The sequence below is a fragment of the Mirounga leonina genome, unplaced genomic scaffold (assembly GCF_011800145.1).
Source record: "Mirounga leonina isolate KUSES-001 unplaced genomic scaffold, KU_Mleo_1.0 Mir_454, whole genome shotgun sequence".
NCBI lineage: Eukaryota > Metazoa > Chordata > Mammalia > Carnivora > Phocidae > Mirounga > Mirounga leonina.
Window position 1 is genome coordinate 4,569,892 of NW_023270763.1, and position 20,284 is coordinate 4,590,175.

Genomic DNA, 20,284 nt, shown 5'->3' on the forward strand with positions numbered 1-20,284 from the left:
ATTTTTTATTTGATAGAGAGAGGGAGAGTACAAGCAGGGGGATTGGCAGGCAGAGGGAGAGGGAGAAGCAGGCTCCCCACTGAGCCGGGAGCCCGATGTGGGGCTCGATCCCAGGACCCCGGATCATGCCCCAAGCCGAAGGCAGACGCTTAACCGTCTGAGCCACCCAGGCGCCCCCCACCCCACGTTTTCAATCCGCACTGGGTTCCGCAAATTATGCAGCGGATCCAGTTTGTCAGCTTTGTTCTGCTTGTAATTTCTTGTGATTTCTTTTCTCATCCTACAGAAATGTTCACTTTTCCACCAAATTTTGCACTCTCAAAGAGAGTCCCCAGGATGGTAAAAGCTTCAAGCTCCCCCCGCCCCACAGAAGCCGCATCCTCCCGGGCACCCCCAATAACGACCTTATCTTGACCGAACCCGCCGCGGATTAACGTTTATTCTCCTCTTACACTTTTTCATCCAATAAGCCTGCAGAGCGCTTAGGATCAGTGGGAGGGGGGGAAAGATCCCTCACAAGGGAGTGTCATTTCAAAAACTTAAAGGAAATCGCTGGCACCCGAGGGAGGCCGGAAACCGGCCGGGGGAAGTTCGCGAGGGGTCGGGGTCCTGGGGAGGGAGCCCCTGTGCGGGCGCTTCGGGCCGGGCCTGCGCTGGGCGCGTCCCCTTTAAGGGGCGGGGCCTGGCAGCGGCTCCACCCCCCCCGCTCCCAGACTGCCCCGCGCGCGCCGGCAGTTCGGCCACGTCCCTGGCCACGTCGCGCCCGCTCTCGCCATCTTCGCCGCTTCCTCTCGGGGGCCGCCGCCGCCGCCTGAGCTGCCGAGCCCCGGGCCGCCGCGCCGACCGCCGCCGCCATGAACATCTTCCGGCTGACGGGGGACCTATCCCACCTGGCGGCCATCGTCATCCTGCTGCTGAAGATCTGGAAGACGCGCTCCTGCGCCGGTGAGCGGCGGGCCAGGTCCCGGAGAGGCTCGGGCGCCAGGCCGGGTCGCCCCGAGGAGCCGCCGACCTCGGCCGCCCCACGGCCCGCGGGCCCGCGGCGCCCGACACACCCCCTCGCCTGGCCCGGCGGGGGATCGGCCCTGGCGGGGGGTGCCCTGCGGCCACTCGGGGTGGGCGCCCAGGCCGGGCAGGGTGTCGCGGCTCTGGGCCCCGCTCGGCTCCGGGTCGGCCCCCGAACTTGAGCTGTCGGGGCGGGGGAGGCGCCAGCCAGACTGCGCGGGGCCCCATTCTGTCTGAAAAGTTTGGATGGGGCGGGGGCCGGGGGGGGGAGTCCGGCCGGCTTGCCCCCCTCGGCCCTCGGCTCTGATGGGCGCAGCTCCGCGCGCCTGGGCGGCGGGTCGGGAGGTGCGGGGAGCCCGCGAATCAATGGGACTGGAGGGAGGAGGATGGGCCGGAGCGCGGCCCGCTCGGCCTGACGTGGCAGCCAGGCCAGCCCGGGAGGTGGAGCGGGCTCGGGGAAGTCACCCCGCTCCCTACCCTGCCCCTTCGAGGACTGGCCTTTAGGTTAGGGTGTCGGGTCAGACCTGACCCTAGAGTTGTGTGGGCTTCACCCCAGCTCTGGGACCCAGGATCTCGCCTGCCACGGGTGTGTGTGTGTGTGTGTGTGTGTGTCCGTCCCTAAATGAATTTCTTGGGGACCGTCAGTGCTGCTTTGAGAAACGAGCTAGTTTGTCGAACTCTAAGTGTCTCCATCTGATAACGGGTTCTCCTAAACCTGCGGCGCCGGGTACCGCCGAGGTCTCGTGTGGTCTCCTGTAATTCCTCGCTCCACGTCACCAGTGAGTTGGCGACTCCCGCCTCTGGAGTACGCATTTCATGCATGCATTGCTGGGAGGCAGTGGGACAAATCTTTCCCAGATAAAAGCTGTGAAGTTTTACATTTCATTAACCCTAAAAGCTTCAGAGGGGCACATTTTTAAACGATTTCTTGAAATGCAGTGTCTTCTTTAAACTTCTTTTTGATGCCACGGCCTCAGTGAAATAACTTTTGAATTCAAGAGCTCAGTTTTTGCACAGGCAGTAAAAGATCCCATTTCCCTGATCAGTTTCTAAAGATTTCCATATCTAGGGTAGCACCCCACATCACTGACTGCTGTCTTCAGGACTCACCTGTCTCCCCAGAACATACCTGAGATCGAGGAAGTAAGCAAAAACAAGAGACCTTTGAGCAGTCAAAATGGATGTTACAAAGTCCATGTACTGAAACCAGTGTTGTCTGGCTTGGAGGTGATCTCTCATTTTGTACATATTCTGAGAGATTCAGTTGTAAGATTTACAATTATAGCAAAGTAACTGCAGCAGTTGTGATAGCTGACAATTAAGCACGTGCTGTGTACTAGGTAGCGCACTAAATGCTTTATATAGCTTTTTCCACCTAGTCTTTAAAATGACCTTAAGAGCTAGGTGCTGTTGTCCCCATTCTGTGGAGGAGGGAACTGAGCCTTAAGGGAGGTGAGGAAATTAATGGTAGAGCCAGGATTGAAACACAAGCAAACTCACAGTTAAGGATTTTGAATCAGTATTGTCTATTTTGGCCTCAGTAATTTTAGTTTAAACTCTGATGCCAGACCAGTAGTTTAGGTCATCTTTTCATTGCACTCAGGAAATTTGTCACGCCCCCCCCCCCCCCCCCCCCCCCCTCCGCTTTATTGAGATATAATTGACATATTATACATTGTATTAGTTTCAGGTATGCAACATAATGATTTGATATATGTATATATTGTGAAATGATCACCATAAGTTTAGTTAACATCCATCACCACACATAGTTAACCATTTTTTTCCTGTGATGAGAACTTTAAAGATCTGTTCTCTTACCAACTTTCAAATATGCAATACGGTGTTATTGACTGTAGTCATCGTGCTGTACATGACATCCCCAGGACTTATTTTATAACTGGAAGTGTGTACCTTTTGACTGCCTTTACCCATTTCAGCCACCCCTCACTCAGAAAATGTTACTTTTATCTTGATTTTTGCTTCAAAATTTTTCTATGAGTCTCTTAGTTTTCTTTCGTGTATTTCTCAGAATCCCGTTCTCTGTCAAGTCCTTAAGTATTGAAGCTTGCTGTCTCTTAAACACATACCTAAATTAAGATGTTGGGGAGAAGCTAGTATACCTCCACGTATAGAATTCTTAAGGAAACCTTGAGTAATATGGAGAAAGTGAGAGGGTTTGCTATTTTGTTTGTTTTTTAATATTCACTATCTTCATTTGGGAGATTTAAGAGCATTTAGGAAAATAGAAAATACTTCAGCCAAGATAATAAGGAAGATAAGTAGTTAAGTTCTTGTGTATTTGTCAAGTCTTCCTACACTTAACCTGAAGTTATAGGGCATTATTAAACTATTCTCTTTGTCAGACTGAAGATCATTTTAGTTCTTATACATGAGATTTCCTGGCCTTTTAAAAATCAAAATCACCGAGATCATTTATTCAGAATTAAATGCTAAATTTGATTGGCTGCTTTGTTTTTCCATTCTAAATTATGAAAGTTGTTTAGAGGCTTTTGAAAGAGAATTTGATATGAGTTTCTCAAATAACTGGAATAAGAGACTTGTACGTTCAGGTTGTGTTTCTCACTTTGACAATATTGGTATTGGGGTTCATTTTAGGATTTGGGCACCTGTTTTGAACATGCCTGCAGCCAGAACCATGGGGCTTTTTTCCCTTAGGGTAAGGGATGAGACAGGTTAGTGAGGAAGCTGGAGATTCTGTTTTCCTGACCATCTAATTTGAGAATGACCACCTTAAAGGGCCTGTTTTAAAGTGAGGGTAGGAGAGCTGATCTTGGTTTAGCTCTCTGTCTTTGTCTGCTATTGTCATTACAAAGGGGTGCCCAAATGAAGTGTGACTTTCTCATATCCCTGAACTATCGTTGCAGCTGGATCCACAGTACACTCAAGTTATCACTTTATCCTTGTCCTCTACACTGACCTGGATAGCCTTGGGAGAACAAGCCTTGGTTTGTAGATGAAGAACTTCTTATCAACATTTTTCTGTAGGCTGGCTGATAGTTATTAATAGTGCTGTATCTATTGTGCTTACATTACTAGTGGAGTGCTTTTGAGATCCATGACTCCCAGCCGACCTCTCCTAGTCTCTCCCCTCCTCCCCCATCTATTGCTTTGATTGTTGTTAGCTGTTATGTTGGTTTTGTTGTAGACTTTTTATCCTTCCATACATGACAGGAACATCCAGTGTCCCCTGCTTTTCTCATAATTGGACAGCTTATAATTTTGAATACAAAAATCTCCTCTTTTATTGTGGTCATTGAGTACTTCAGGAAGCTATTGTATCACATTCCCAGCTCCCTCTTTGTAGCAGCTGTCCCCTCTGTTCTTTTGAGTGCCAGTCTGTTGACTAATCATTGCTCCCAAACATCTATTGACCAGGGCGCCTGGGTGGCTCAGTCATTAAGCTTCTGCCTTCGGCTCAGGTCATGGTCCCAGGGTCCTGGGATCGAGCCCGCATTGGGCTCCCTGCTCGGCGGGAAGCCTGCCTCTCCCTCTCCCACTCCCCCTGCTTGTGTTCCCTCTCTTGCTGTGTCTCTCTCTGTCAAATAAATAAATAAAATCTTAAAAAAAAAAATCTGTTGACCACCCATTGAGTGCAAGGTAGTGGGGACACAATTTAGAACAGCAGCTTATAGCTATCAAAGTCTCTGCTTTCAAGAAAGTTGCAATTTACTTGAAATAATAAGACATATATAAAAAGATAAAAATAAAGGGTATTAAAAATAAAGGGTATTAAATGCAGGCAGTAAATCCTGTGGATGTGAAGTGGCTAGAAGGATCCCAGGGAAGGCTCCCATGACTTCCCAGCAAGGTGTAGGTAAGACCTCTGTGAAGAAAAGTCTGAAACTTTGTTAATGGACATAGAAGATGACCTGAATGTATCTTCGTAACCGTGGTTCTGAATAGGACTAGATAGGCCGGTAAGGAGGCAAGATGATTCATCTCCCCAAATTTACTTACTGATTCAGAATATCATCAAAGTTAAAAGACAATAAGCTGAGAGAAATAATCTGCAATATATCTAAGTGACAAAAAGCTAACACACATAATAAAATAATCCTACAAATAAAAAGGATAGAAAAATGGGCAAAGTTGGCAGTTCACAGAAGAATAACAGGAGGCCCATTAAGCGTGAAAGAATGCCCAGCCGCATTAACAGTTAGGAACTTGGACAGTAAAACAGCAATGCATGCCATCATTTCCTCACTGGGTGAGAAAAGTAAGGGGTTTATAACATGTAACATAGGCAAGGGTGTGAAAGGCCGTTCTCATTTGGTGTTAGTGAATATGAAAATTGGCACAGCCTTTCTAGAGGAAATCTGACTGCTTATCAAAACTTAAAGTTGATGTTCATATATTTATACCAGTGACTGTAAGGAATCTGAACTGCAGAAATTGCCATATGTGTAAATAAACTATAGGTATAAAGATGTTCCTTGTACCTAAATAACTATAAAACACTGTTTATAGATAAAAAGATGTTCATGTAGTATTCATAAAAAAGTTGTAAACAACCCAAATGTCCGTTAATGGAGCGGTTGTGAAGATGTGGTATGGTCACACTACGGAACACTATGCAGCCATTAACAAGAAGGAGCTAAAAGTATTAACAGGGGAAGATAAATCTGAGAGGTTAAGATAAAAAAACAAATTGTAGGGGCACCTGGGTGGCTCAGCTGGTTAAGCATCTGCCTTCGGCTCAGAACATGATCCCAGAGTCCTGGGATCGAGCCCTACAACAGGCTCTCTGCTCAGCAGGAGGCTTGCTTCTCCCTCTCCCTCTGCTGCTCCCCCTGCTTGTCTCTCTCTCTCTCAAATAAATAAGATCTTTAAAAAAAAAAAAGCAAATTGTAAAGCAGAAGATTCTGTGGCCCCACTTTAAGGGGCAAACATATATGCAGGTACATATACAAACACATATATAGAAAGGAGCTTTTATTTTTATTTTTATTTTTTAAAGATTTTATTTATTCATTTGAGACACAGAGATACAGAGAGAGAGCATGAGCAGGGAGAGAGGCAGAGGGAGATGGAGAAGCAGGCTCCCTGCTGAGCCAGGAGCCCGATGTGGGGCTCGATCCCAGGACCCTGGAATCATGACCTGAGCCAAAGGCAGATGTTTAGCCATCTGAGCCACCCAGGCGCCCCATAAAGGAGCTTTTAAAAAGCCTGGAAAGTTGCATTTAAAATGGAGGTGGGAGGGATGTTAAAAGGTCCTTTTGTTTTTATTCCTTATATTTTAGCCCAGTTGGAATTTTTAATTAAATAGCATGGATTTCTTTGAAAACAAGAAAAAACAACAAAACAGGACATAGTGAGAGCTGTCATTTATCAAGCATTTGCAATGTGACAGGTATAATATACAGCACTTTTTCTTTAGCAGTCCCACAAAGTTGTCATAATTTGTCCCCATTTGAGAGATGCAGAAAGTGAGGTTGGGGGTGGGGCGCAATGTATGTCATGGGCCCAGGCTTACCCTGGGTGTTCAGGGGCTGAGCTTAAACCCAGTCTGTCTGGCTTCAGAGGCTCTTTTTCCCTAGGTCACAAGAGTTGTGTTACGAGTCAGGATCAGTTCCTGACTATTCGGCTGCTGGTTCCAGGGAAAGTTAATGGCCTTTAGGAGAGTATCCACATCCTTAGAGACAATGGGTTAGAGCATGGTGCCTGGGGCCCTTGTTGAATGCTGCCTTGTTGACAGTGCAGACTGTCCTGGTGGTCTAACCTACGGGACTTGGTTGCAGCTCAGCTGTTAACCAGAACAAAAATAATTCATGGAAAGCTTTTCTGTTTGGTCAAGGGTTCTGTTCTGTAAACCACTGGGAATATAAGAAATGCAACTTTTAACCTGCAGCATAATTTAGAGTAATATACACTGTAGGGTATAGTTGTAGGGTTTTATTAAACCTAATTTGGCCCAATGTAAAAGATAGGAATGGTGTTAGGTTTAATGACTGATTTCCATTTAATGTGTCATACTCCTTAATATGGATATTTGGTGCATTTGGTATTGGGATGGCCATTTCAGAAACATTTAGAATGAGTATTCTTGAGAGCTTGTTACCTGCCAGCCTTCACATGCTTTGGTCCCAAACAGGGAGAAAGTGACTGTGGGAGCCCCTCAGGCTTTCAGGAGGTTCTCTCCCTGGAAGGAGATTCCTGCCCCTGCCCTCTCTGTCTTCAGCTGGGATCTCTGCCATCTTGTGAAGACTGGAAAATTTTTCTGTCTTAAAGGAAGAAGCTGCTACTTCCTAATCAGGATCCCAGTCCAGGAAGAATAGGGTAGAACTGTATGAGCACACTTAGATTTCCAGCATGTCAGTTCCTACATGGATTCTGCACCATGAGACAAGCTGCAGGCCACACACTGCCTGACTCTTGCTCTTCTCCTGCTCAGGGGCTCTCCCACCCTCTGGTCGGCAGTAAATTAGGGCAGAGCCCACAGAACATCGCCTATTGACAGTTACAGAGACACAGTATGACTTAGAAACTTCTTGGAAATGTTATCCCAAAATACCACAAAATGAGAATTTACGCCATGACATGAAAATAAAATGAATTCTGTCTCTTTTTTTTTTTTGACCATTTGTTCATTCATTCGGCAGATATTTTCTTAGCCCTGCTGCATGTCAGGCCCAGTGCTGAGCACAGAGAATACAAAATGGATAAGACATGAGCCCAACCTTTGGAGATCTCAGTGTCTATTAGGGAAGAGGGAAGACAGGCAACCGGATAATTGCAGTGTATGTTGTAAGATCATAATAGGAGCTGGGGCAGCAGCTGCTGGGAAGTAGTTTCCATTATGTATTTGCTGAATGATAAACAGTACCAAGGGGGGTGTCTTCAAAGACGACTTACCAGAGGAAGTGGTATGTGAGTTGGGTCTCAAAGGGAGTGGTAAAATTGATATGATAGCCCTGGATTTTTAATACAGGGATGCCGAAAATGAGGAAAAATCGCAAATCTATCTGGCTTCCAAAGTTCCATTAGAATAAACCCTTTATAACAAATTTGCCTGTATGTACCCTATAATTTTTTTATATAAAATATTGGAAAGAACCAGATGGGAAAGGAACTGGGAATTTCTCTCTCAAAGCTTCAACCAGTATCAAATGTGAGTTGCATGCTCCCTATCCTTTTCCCCTTCATCGCGTCTTCTCTTTCTCCCATGTCTCTGTGTGAATGGCAACCTCATTGTTCTCCTTTGGAACATTGATCTCTGATAAGAAAATACGTTCCCCATTACTGGGGAAAACTGAAAGGAGCAGACTGTCTGTATCTCCACCTTTGACCCTTGAAATTGGTTACTACTGATATATCCAGAAGGAGTCAACTTTTTCTTCAGGTTCTGTTTAGGTATTTTTGTGAATAGACTAGAACTGCAATTATTCGTATGTAGAAAGTAACATTCTTGTATCCAGGCTTTTTTTTAGTTTCAGCAACCTGCAGAATTATGTTACAAAATATCATTTAAAAACAATGTAGTTTTCACATTCCATAGGAGCATTGCCAGTAATTTGGTGAAGCAACATTTCTTTAAAATGCATGCTTACTGAAATGTTTAATGGTGTGAAGTTTGCAACGTAGAGGAAGGTGGGTGGGTTCTGATGTGCAGTAGGATTCAGTTTCCTTCATGAATTTGCTCAATCTTCATCTGAAACCCATAGTTCACATCCTTTGTCACATAAATATTTGGCCAAATTGAGATGTCAGAAAAGCTGAGTGCACATGCTACGTGACCATCGACACTTCGCAGCTGATCTCCACGTGCCGCAGCAGTGCTCTGGAGGTGGACTGGTGGTTGGAGGTGGGAGCAGATTTAAGGTGTTTTTTTGGTTTTGTTTTGTTTTTTTTTTAAAGACTGCTGCTTTTGAGGACTGACTATAGTAGTAGGTTCCACCCTCTTGTTGCCATGGCATCCAGAGCAACATTTTTATGGCTGTGTGATGAATCTAAGACATGGAATTTTTTTTTTTTAAAGATTTTATTTATTTATTTGAGAGAGAGAGAATGAGAGACAGAGAGCATGAGAGGGAGGAGGGTCAGAGGGAGAAGCAGACTCCCCGCCGAGCAGGGAGCCCGATGCGGGACTCGATCCCGGGACTCCAGGATCATGACCTGAGCTGAAGGCAGTTGCTTAACCAACTGAGCCACCCAGGCGCCCAAGACATGGAATTTTTAAAAATCTTAACATGTCCAGGAAATGCTGCCCTCACAAAATAAGTTGCCTTGGGAGGCCATACCACTGTTCCAGGGTGGTACGCTCAGACTCTTCCCTGTAGCAGTGTTCCTCTCTGGGTTCCTCATCTCCTTAATCAGATTAGATCCCAAGGCCATGAAGGATTTGTCACCATGAGATACACTGTTTTAAAGTAGAAAGAAAGATGCGGAAGGTAGCAGACAAGTTACAACAATAGATACCAGCAGAACTAGTGAAATTATTCTTGCCTGAAGCATATATTTGAAGAATACAGTGTTCAGGGGCACTTGGGTGGCTCAGTCGGTGAAGCGTCCCAACTCGGTTCAGGTCAGGATGGTGTGGTGAGATTGAGCCCTGTGTCAGGGCGGAGTCGGCTTGGTCCTTCTCCCTCTGCTCCTCCCCCACCTGCGCTCTCTCTTTCTCTCAAATCAATAAGTAAAATCTTTTCAAAAGAAGAAAAATACTCATTTGAACAGAACATCCTGGTACAGTGGCACTGGAATGATTCAGGCACTTTCCCATCGTCGGCCAGCAGGGTAAGACTGCAGAGGTAGAGCCTCCCTGAAGGAGCATGTTCAGGAGTGTTAAGTGAAAGGAAAACTACGGCTGCTCGCGTTTGTGGAGTCGTCGCAGACGTCAGCCTTTGACCCTGGAGCCCACTTTCCGTATCTGCGCTTGCTGCGGTTTTCTCTGCGGGAAGCGTTCAGCTTCTCTAAGACAGGCTTTTCTAATATGTTCCTTTTGTTTCTTCAGGTATTTCTGGAAAAAGCCAGCTTCTCTTTGCACTGGTCTTCACAACTCGTTACCTGGATCTTTTCACTTCATTTATTTCACTATATAATACATCTATGAAGGTATGGTATGGCATCCAATGGAATGCATTTTATCCATAACTCACAGGCCTCTGGAAACTATTAAGTTTGTGTCAGCTGTGTACTTAGACATCTTCTAGAATAATGTCTAAACATGCTGTTCTCGACCTAAGCACTTTTAGACCACCTTGTACATAGACGTGGGAAGGGCATTATCATTAAGCACATTTTCTGTTTCAGAGGAGTATCTGTTTAATTAAAGTGCTGTGCAGTTAGAGATTTTTTCATCTTAAATTCCTTGAGTATGATAAACTTCTAAAGCTCTTGATAACCCTGCAAGAAAGAGGGATAACTATCATGTTTTCAAGCAGTGCGAAATTACAGACTCCCTGGGAAACCCAGCAGGTTGGTTCAGAAGGAGGAATGAAAGCCAGGACTCCTCGCTGCAGTACCTCGTTTTGCTGTTGTGGGAGGGATTATGTGTAGGCTTCTACTTCTTTTCTTTCTTTTCCTGCTAACTCCATGTTCCATGAACTTCTTTGTGTGCCATCTTTATTACTCTTTCCATGCCTAAATAACATCTGTACCATAATTCGTTTAATGTGTTTCTAAAACCTTTTAACTTGTCCTAAGCATTAGTATCCATGGCTTTGGTGTCCTATTTTTTCTGAATCCACATGAAAACAAATGTGTAATGATTAAAATGCAGGATGTTTGTGTACCACCTTACATCTTGTGGACCACTGGGGGTGCATGCTCCCTGCTTGCCAAGGCCTCGGTTTCGCACCATCATTGAACTTAGACTTACTGAGCACCCACAGTGCCGGGCACTTCCCTCGCTCTGAGGACAGGGCCGAAAACGAGCAGAAGTCTTAGTGTCTGGTTGGGGAGAGTAGACGGATCATCCCAATACTCCGTGAATGACGGCAGTTTGTGATGGGTGCTGTGAAGGAGTATGGGGCTCTCAGGGTGTGCAGTAGGAGTCTCATTTCTTTCATTCATTCGTTCTACATAGCTTACTGAGCACCTGCATGCGGGGCAGTGTTGTGGGCACAGCTGAGGAAGTCATGTTTAACCTGAAGCCTATTGGTGTGGTACTTAAAAAGCATTTTTTATAAGCACAGGTCAGAGTAGACAAAGCCATATTTGGGCCTGTAGTCTTTACTAAGAAACAAATTTGAGTTACCTATAATCATTTCATTCTTCATCGCTAAGTGACCGGAGCCTCGTATTCAGGAAATAATTAGCTTACTTAAAATGGGTAGGTCCCAGGGCGCCTGGGTGGTTCAGTCGTTAAGCGTCTGCCTTTGGCTCAGGTCACGATCCCGGGGTCCTGGGATCGAGCCCCGCATCGGGCTCCCTGCTCAGCGGGAAGCCTGCTTCTCCCTCTCCCACTCCCCCTGCTTGTGTTCCCTCTCTCGCTGTGTCTCTCTCTCTCAAATAAATAAATAAAATCTTTAAAAAAAAAAAAAAAGGGTAGGTCCCTGCTTGTTGTCCAGGCAAGTTAAAACTGCAGGTTATTACAAGCATGTGAGCAAGAATCCCCTCAGGATCCTTGGCTTTCAGAAGATCCTTGCTTGGTTCTAGTTCCCAAGCATGTCCTGAACATCAGAGGAGTGAGAGCCAAGTTTTATGTGCTCATTGCTTTGACTATAAATGCCAGGCACAGGCGAGGGGAGAAAAGCAGCTGCTTACCTCCGTGGCTGCCTAAGCCTTTAGGGACAGAATCTTGGCTGGCCATGTTCCGGGCGCTGGGGAGGGACCCTCCCAGCTACCACATGCCTTGGCCAGATGTTCTGCTGGAGGAGTGTATAAATGTATGTGTTTTGTTGTTACATGTAGATTTATATGTTATCTTATTCATATACATGTATACATATATTTGTATGTGGAGAGAACTCTAACAATATAAGATACTAATCTTGATTTTTTTTTTTTTGGTAGTTTGGTTTATGGGTAAGACCAACAATTTTAATACCTTGTCAACTATTTATTTGCAAGTATAACTTCATGATGAGGTGCCAGGGATAGTTTAGTGTCTTTGTTTTGTTTTTAAGCATATGAGGACTTGATGATTGGTCTCATTTTCTTAATAAGCCTAGATGTTTTCCTATAAGTTTCATAAGGTGGTTTTCCTGAGGAGTAGTACTGGGTATCCCAACTGATATCCCACTTGTTTCCATTCAGAGGCTAAACCTCCCCTTTGGTTCTTGGGCCTAAAATTCTGCATTTTGAAAATTGCTGTAATTTCAGAATAACAGACTTTTCCTTTGGGTTACATGACTATATGGTGTTTGACCTTTTGAATGTGAAAGAACGTAACTCGACTGTATGCCTTTGAACAGCTGTACTCCTATGTGAGCTCCCTTGTAAGCTTTGACAAGTTATCCCTTCCTTTTGGTTTTGCTTTTGGTATGCTACCAGACAGAATTTCATAGAAGTGATCTGAATGTTCTGTGTTAAAGTAACACAATGTAAGTAAAAATGATCATAAAGTTAAATGTGGGCTACATTGTATCTTCTCTTTAGAAAAGCACTAGCTAGGGGTGCCTGGGTGGGGCTCAGTCAGTTAAGCCTCCAAGTCTTGGTTTCAGCTCAGGTCATAATCTCATGGATCATGGGATTCAGCTCCCCGCTTGATGGGGAGTCTGCTTGAGATTCTCTCCTTCTGCCCCTCCCCTCTCTCTTTCTCTCTCTCTCTCTCACTGTCTCTCTCAAATGAGTAAATACATCTTAAAAAAGAAAGAGAGAAAGAAAAGAAAGGCACTAGCTAAGAAATAGCCTCATGCTGGAGGGAGGCGCACTGGTGTGGAACTGCGCCCCGTAGGCTGCTATCTAATGGTTTAAAGTGAGATTACAAATACATTCTCTGGAGGGGGTTGGGAGGGATGGGGTGGCTGGGGGATGGACATTGGGGAGGGTGTGTGCTATGCTGAGCACTGTGAATTGTGTAAGATTGATGAATCACAGACCTGTACCCCTGAAACAAACAATACATTATATGCTAATTTTAAAAAACGCCTTCTTTGGCAGTTTCTTCTAAAGTTAAAGGTACACTTTTAACATATGATCCAGCAATCCCATTCCCAGGTACTGACCCAAGAGAAATGAAAAGTTAGGCTCATACAAGTGCCCGTATATAAATGTTCATAGTAGCTCTATCTATTGTCCTCCAAGCTGGCAACAACCCGCCTGTCCCGAAGGTAGTGTGTGGAGGAACAACTGTGCGCACCCAGACAGTGAACTGCTCCTCGGCAGTAAAAAGGAACCAGTTGTTAACACACAGCAACATGGTTGGACCGAGAACGCATTATGGTACTTAAAAGAAGCCAGTCCTGGGGGACATACTATGTGATTCCATGTATTTGGTATTCTGGAAAAGGCAAAAACTGCAGGGACCAAGAATACATCAGTTATCAAAAAAAAAAAAAAAAAAAAAGGAAGAAGAATAGATCAGTTATCGCCAGACTTTGGGCCTGGGGGAAGGGCTTGACTACAAAGGGCAGCATGAAGGAGGTCTTTGGGGGGGTTACATGATAGGACTATCCTGTGTCCTGATTGTGGTGGTGGTTATAGGACTAGCAGATCTATATACCCCCCGAAGTTAACTTTATTGTATTTAAGTTTCAAAATAAAGAAGCCAAGGAAAACAATCTTGCTTTTGTGAGCAAATGGATGATGTAGAAAGGCAAGGGAGTTGGAGCCGTTGTAAAGTATGGATGACCTGTGCTTTTCTTCCGTCCTTAGCTCATCTACATTGCCTGTTCCTATGCCACGGTGTACTTGATCTACATGAAATTTAAGGCAACCTACGACGGAAATCATGATACCTTCCGAGTGGAGTTTCTGGTGGTCCCTGTGGGAGGCCTCTCCTTTCTAGTCAATCATGATTTCTCCCCTCTGGAGGTTAGTTAAGAGGTTATTTAGGCAAACAGACATGTTTGCAGATAATGTGGGAGGTTCTGGCTTGTTTGTTTGATTTGGCAAACTTCTGGTGCAGCATATACTGTTCGGTGTAACTAAATCACAGACAGGAATTAAACCCCCAGGTATTTGCCGGATTCTTCTCTAGAGAGTAAACCAGGCTTCCGTGGGAGCAAAGACAGTGCCTTGCCCGTCCAAGTGCTTGAAGAACACAGTTCTTCACGTAAGGGTGTTGCACTCTGATACTGTGTGCAGATCCCCTAAGCAGTGTTGCTACGCTGGGTGTGTTGAGGAAAAGTGGTTTGCATGGTGCCCTGCACTCCACAGAGCCCTGCCTCGCCCCTCCCTTAACGTCCTGGGGAAGCTGCTGCTTGTGGATTCAGAACACTCCCAGGGCTACGTGCAAGGCCTTCTGTCGTCCACGCGAATCCAGTTGCGCAGAGTGTTTACGTAATTACAATTCTCGTTACTTACCCCTTTGATTTAACCACACCAAGAAAGTCCAAAGAGTAAGAAACATGGTGAAAATACTGAGATAGTCTGTGAAGGAGACCAGCTGGTAAGGAAAAGCAGCAGTGGGAGAGTAGAAGGCCCCGGCTGTCGGCCTCGTGCACCGTGGCGGAGAGCGCCCTAGATTCGGAGTGGGACAAGCTTACCTGGGAGAAACACATATGTAGATTCACAGCAAATTGTACCGGGAAGGAGATGCTGGAGAGATGGGTAATGAAAATTCACAGAGGCAGAGGTGTGTGGGTTACCCAGCTTGTCATTGGGAATGTCGTGCCTCTTCGATGTAGCTCAAGTTTCTGAGATTTATTCCATTGCCGAGCTACTCTGGTTTGTCCTCCGATGCCTAGACTCCTCACTCTTTGTGCCACTCCACAGTAAAGCGGGAGTATTTCCTGTGAACTCACGGTGGGTACTGGGTGCTGACTGAAGCCTGTGGTTTCTCTTACAGATTTTGTGGACCTTCTCCATCTACCTGGAATCAGTGGCTATCCTTCCTCAGCTCTTCATGATCAGCAAGACAGGGGAGGCGGAGACCATCACCACCCACTACCTGTTCTTCTTGGGCCTCTACCGCGCTCTCTATCTTGTCAACTGGATCTGGCGCTTCTACTTCGAGGGCTTCTTTGACCTCATCGCTGTGGTGGCCGGCGTTGTCCAGACTATTCTCTACTGTGACTTCTTCTACCTGTACATTACAAAAGGTACCACGGGCTGCCTTCTCCCTGCTTTGTTCCTACAGCTGTGTGTTTTTAGGAGCTCCCTCCCTGTGTGTTTTTAGGAGCTCCCTGCTCCTAATCTGGCACTAGCTCATCAAGCACAACTGGTTTCAGAAAAACATTTTAATGACTGTCAAAAATCTGGGTCAGGGGCGCCTGGGTGGCTCAGTCAGTTAAGCAACTGCCTTCGGCTCAGGTCATGATCCTGGAGTCCCGGGATCGAGTCCCGCATCGGGCTCCCTGCTCGGCAGGGAGTCTGCTTCTCCCTCTGACCCTCCTCCCTCTCATGCTCTCTGTCTCCCATTCTCTCTCTCAGATAAATAAATAAAAAATCTTTAAAAAAAAAAAAAAATCTGGGTCAGGGTTTTCAGCCTTTTTCTTTTCTGTGGCTTTATTGTTTTTCTATAATAACATGTTTTTAGTGTAAGAAATTTAATCAGCTTTTATAATTCTGAAAACAATCACCTGAAACCCTACCACTCAGAGATGATCATAGTTAATGTTTCGATAAGTGTAATTCCAGATATGTCCATGCATATGCACAGATACATGAGTTAAGCTATACGTGCTGTTCTATACATAATCTGTTCCCCCTCCCCTCACATTTTTTCAAGTCAGGAGATAGAAATCTCCATAGTTTTCAGTAGACAGAGAATGTTTCATTATGTGTATTACCATAATTTACTTACTCAGTCCCCTGTTCATGGGTATTCAGGCTGTTACTGATTTGCTGCTATTAAAATCCAGTGCCTGGGGTGTCTGCGTGGCTCAGTCGGTTAAGCGTCCAGCTCTTGATTTTGGCTCAGGTCGTGATCTCAGGGTCATAAGATGGAGCCCCGCGTCGGGCTCCACACTGAGCATGGAGCCTGCTTAAGATTCCCTCTGCCCCCACCCCCCAGCTTGCACATTCTCTCTCTCTCAAAAAACAGAAACAAAAACTGCTTAAATCAGTATCCTTGTATATGTATATTTTCACATTTATGTGAGTATAGGACATGCGAACATCACAAAAATCTGATGAAAACTGTGGTCCTTGTTCAAAAAATAAAAAAGCACATTAATGCATGTGCACACAAATGTATGCATATAGTTTTAGGGGATTCAGGAGCCCCTGAAACCCAACCATAGACTTAGGCCAAGAACCCTTGGTAGACATTATAATGCCTTATGGTGGAATTGCTGGCTACAGGGACATATGTATCTTTTTTTTAACGTCCAAAATTTCATAGACCTCTGTACATGTTAACAGTTATATTTTACTATATGTTGATTAGGGGAGAAAGTAATGAGAAGAAAATGCTGTTGTGAATTTAGTGACAATTTCAATCGAATTTGTGTTTCTTAAATTCAGTTGCTGTGACATCAAGGAACATGAAGAAAATTCAAATATGTGTGTGTGTGACATACTCATAGTTCAGGGGGTTTGTTAATTGACACCAAAATCCAATGACTCGTGATGCCAAGGGCTTGTTTCCTTGTACCTTATTCTGTGCTGTCTTAAGTGTGGCAGACCTCTAGGAACAGGAAGAAAGCAACGATAAGCTTGTCAATACCAGTAACCTTTTGTTTTCTCTCCCTCTCTCTCAAATTCTAGTACTCAAGGGAAAGAAGCTCAGTCTGCCAGCGTAAGTGCCAAAGACCACCCCAGCCTCTGTCCTTCAGGGTGCTCGGACAGAATTCTTACCACAGCAAAGGCACAAGATGCGTGATGCGGAAAATCAGAAACTTAACTCTTTTGTTGCAAATAGTCATCAGTGGCTCTGTAAGAACCCAGAGGAAAAGAACCAGAAGGTTTCTGTTTAATGCATCTTGCCTTATCTTTTTTTATTCCTATGTACAAAGATTTTTTTACACAAAGAAACTTAATGCTGTATTAATAAATTCAGTGTGTAGCTTCAGTTGGGGTAGTTCCGAGAGTGAAGATTCTGTGAGGAATAAGTGCAAACTTTTTTTTTTTTCATTCTTTGAAACTGTTGATTCTTGGTGTCTGCAGTGAAATTGTACTCCTTGACAGTTGGTAGATTGTATATTCTTCCATCTATCAAACTTGCCTTCCACTATATTTATTTTTTGCCAAAAGATGAGTTCTATCTGTTTGAAATCTGAGACACTATGTTCAATTTGATCTATCTTTGTTCAAATCTCTTCCCACCTAATGTGGAAATCCTCCCTTGGACATCACAACACTACATGTAAGGCTGGTAAGGATGACTCACAAGCTTATGGTTTTCATTACCAAGATTTTTGGATTCTGAATGTAGATGGAGTCTCGTTCAAGAGTCACCAAAGGTGCCTGCCCCCCTCTCCCGCTAAGAAGAGTGAGTTTGAGACTGTCCCAAGGGTGTCCGAGAACTCAGTGGGCAGGGGCTCTGGGCTGCTTGCCATCTAAATGTGGGATGTGAGGGACATTTAATGATTATGCTGGATCTAGGACTATGCTCCTCTGAGGAATGGAATACAAGTTAGTCACCTATCACTTTAATTTACAGTTCCAAAAGCTTACTACAACCATGTCCGTGCTCAGATTCAAATGGTTTTTCGTATCACTTTCGGGTAGTAAAATGATTTACAGTTTTTTTCTTAATTGGCAGCACCAGTTGCCATTCCTTACACTCTTTGATTTTTTTTTGTTTTTGTTTTTTGTTTTGTTTTTACTGAGCTCTTGCATGATTTATCTTGTTACCATCCTAAATAAACATTTTATTAAACGTAGAATAAATTGTCCTTTTTTTGTGAATTAGGCTTTTGGAACATCCTATGTCAGGATGATTTTTTCATTTTTCAATTGGCAATAAAAGCTCCATATAGGGCCGCAAGCATTTATTGTCCACAAATTAATCTAAAACTTTCTGTATTTTGAGGGAAAATTGGAATTTTTCCTCCTGATTTTGCCATTTTATTGATTTGCTACATTTTTTTGATTTGTGCAAAAGCATATGACTTTGTTTTTACGTGATGCACCATAAATGTTAAAGTGTTGAATACTAACAGTGCTTACTACAAGAAGGATGTAGTATTTTTGCTTGCTGCATTAAAATATCTTGTGGAAGAAGGGAGCTAGATGGGTTTTATTTTTATCTAGTGTGTCTCTTAACATCTTTCTAAATTGGCAGTGTGACTGCATAGTTGAACCTCTTGTCTTGATCTCTCTTTTTGTTGCGTCCCGTCCCGTTGCCCCCCCAACCCCGCCACCGCCCTGCCTCATGGTTGTCCTTTTGTGTATCTGTATCTTCCCAGCATTCTAGTCTTGGTTTAGTTTCTGTTTTCATCCTCCTTGGAAGATTCTGAGAGCGTGGAGGAAGGGTGGGAAATCTCGGTATAGTGGAGCAGACTGCTGCCCACACTGGGGGCGGGGTGGGGGGCTCACACTGTTTCTGTGCATGTAAATTAAACAAAAGCTGGGATCACTGTGGGAGAGCACAATGCAGACAAGGATCTGGGACCTCAGCAGGCTGCCTGACTTCGGAAGTATCAGTGTCTTCTCTAGTCATTCTGCCCATGTAAAAGTGAAACTGGCTAAGATGTTACCACCATTTTGCGCCCAACCAGGATGACATCTTAATAAATAGGGTGGCTGAGTGGGAGGGCGGGACTGGGGCCGTGTCCTCACACACATAGGAAACAAAGACCTTGTATGATGCACTGTTTCAAAGTTCCTTTCACTTCTCCAATAAAGGTTATCAGGTAATTAATACTTTTTTATCCAGCTGTTTTATTCGTGTGAATTTTTTTAAATGAAAGCATGAGGAGAAATAAAGTTCTACTAAGTGGGCTAAGTTGGCTGCTTACAGACACCAATCCATTCCCCATCCAGTTCAATCACAGTGTCAGAATAACGTTTCCTGCTTCCTTACAAGCTGGTTGAGAGAGGAGTAGGTAGAGAAATAGGCGAGGGGGGACGAAAAGGTTGCAGGTGGAAGGGAGAAGATCCAGCCCAGCCTTTCCAAAGACACCACTAGGTTGGACGACTTCGTGGAAAGGTCAAGCAAAGATTTCGTTTCAATAGAAATCATGAGTGGTTGGTGGGAACCCTGAGTAAGGAAAGCACAAGCTTTGGGGTCACTCCTCACACTCTAGCTCCGTGACCCTGGTTTAACATGAGTCTCCATCTCCGTTTCCTGCAGAGACTCCTGCCACGGGAGTTTTGTGAGGTGTGAATGAGCCCATGTTAGTGAAGCTCAAATTAGAGCCTGGTGCACACACATTAAGTGCTCGGCACCGGTGTGACCCCTTTTCCCCTCCCTTTGTGCTTAGTTTGGGACAGTTGCCTCAGAAGCTGGCTGGAAACCACTTCTGGCAGGAGACCCTGTGACCTACTTGATGATATTTGTGAATTTTGCCCTTGCTGGGAGAGCAATGCATCCGTAGACATTGACGGCTAAGTACCTACCCCAAACCACCTGAGTGACGTCTACTGAGGGCTGATTGGACTGGGGCTCCAGGTGGGGTTTTCCTGTGTGCTTCGCCTTCTAGTGATTGAATATGGAAATAGCAAGGAACCCTCACTGTGCTCAGTACCCGCCGCACTTTTTTTTTTTTTTTTTAAGATTTTATTTATTTATTTGACAGAGAGAGAGACAGCGAGAGCAGGAACACAAGCAGGGGGAGTGGGAGGGGGAGAAGCAGGCTTCCCGCTGAGCAGGGAGCCCGATGTGGGACTCGATCCCGGGACCCTGGGATCATGACCTGAGCCGAAGGCAGACGCTTAACGACTGAGCCACCCAGGCGCCCACCCGCCGCACTCTTTGACCCCTCTGAGCTAGCCTTTGTTGTATGAAGTCTTGTGTGGGTGCTCTGGGCGTTTCTCCTCGGGTTCTGAAACCATTCCCTCTTATCCCTGCAATTTAAAAGCAAGTTGCAGCATAATACAGCACTAATGTCTTAAAACAATGACGGGGATACTTTTGTATAATACTAGGATGCGCCAGGTCTCTACCTCTAGTTTCCCCTTGGGCACTGAAAAGGTGAGAGTCTCTAGGCAAGTACTACGCTACCCTTGACTCTGTTCTAACAGCATGGAAATACGGAATGTATTTATTCCTCTAACAAGGGATCTAAGACAATAACTGATAGGGTAACAGGGAAACTGGTGTGCCCTG

At 44.9% G+C, this 20,284-nt stretch overlaps 1 protein-coding gene across 2 annotated transcripts; it reads left to right on the plus strand.

Moving 5' to 3' along the window:
• The first annotated feature begins 761 nt into the window (after positions 1–761).
• Positions 762–18,877, plus strand: KDELR2 (KDEL endoplasmic reticulum protein retention receptor 2). 2 transcript variants are annotated; one of them, XM_034988340.1, is made up of 5 exons: positions 762–945; positions 9,977–10,077; positions 13,783–13,941; positions 14,918–15,170; positions 16,780–18,877. In XM_034988340.1, exons 1-5 carry the CDS (start codon positions 855–857, stop codon positions 16,812–16,814), a joined length of 639 nt encoding a protein of 212 aa, XP_034844231.1. In that variant the 5' UTR covers positions 762–854; the 3' UTR covers positions 16,815–18,877. The 2 variants fall into 2 exon arrangements, with proteins under 2 accessions (XP_034844231.1, XP_034844230.1); XM_034988339.1 differs by lacking the exon at positions 16,780–18,877 and having other exon boundaries at positions 14,918–15,343.
• Positions 18,878–20,284: the final 1,407 nt, after the last annotated feature.

Excerpts from the sequence above, each read along its gene's own strand:
- KDELR2 (XM_034988339.1), top strand. The coding sequence starts at position 855 with ATGAACATCTTCCGGCTGACGGGGGACCTATCCCACCTGGCGGCCATC. Across the intron at positions 10,078-13,782 it reads TATATAATACATCTATGAAG|CTCATCTACATTGCCTGTTC; the intron begins GTATGGTATGGC and ends TTCCGTCCTTAG. Across the intron at positions 13,942-14,917 it reads ATGATTTCTCCCCTCTGGAG|ATTTTGTGGACCTTCTCCAT; the intron begins GTTAGTTAAGAG and ends TTTCTCTTACAG.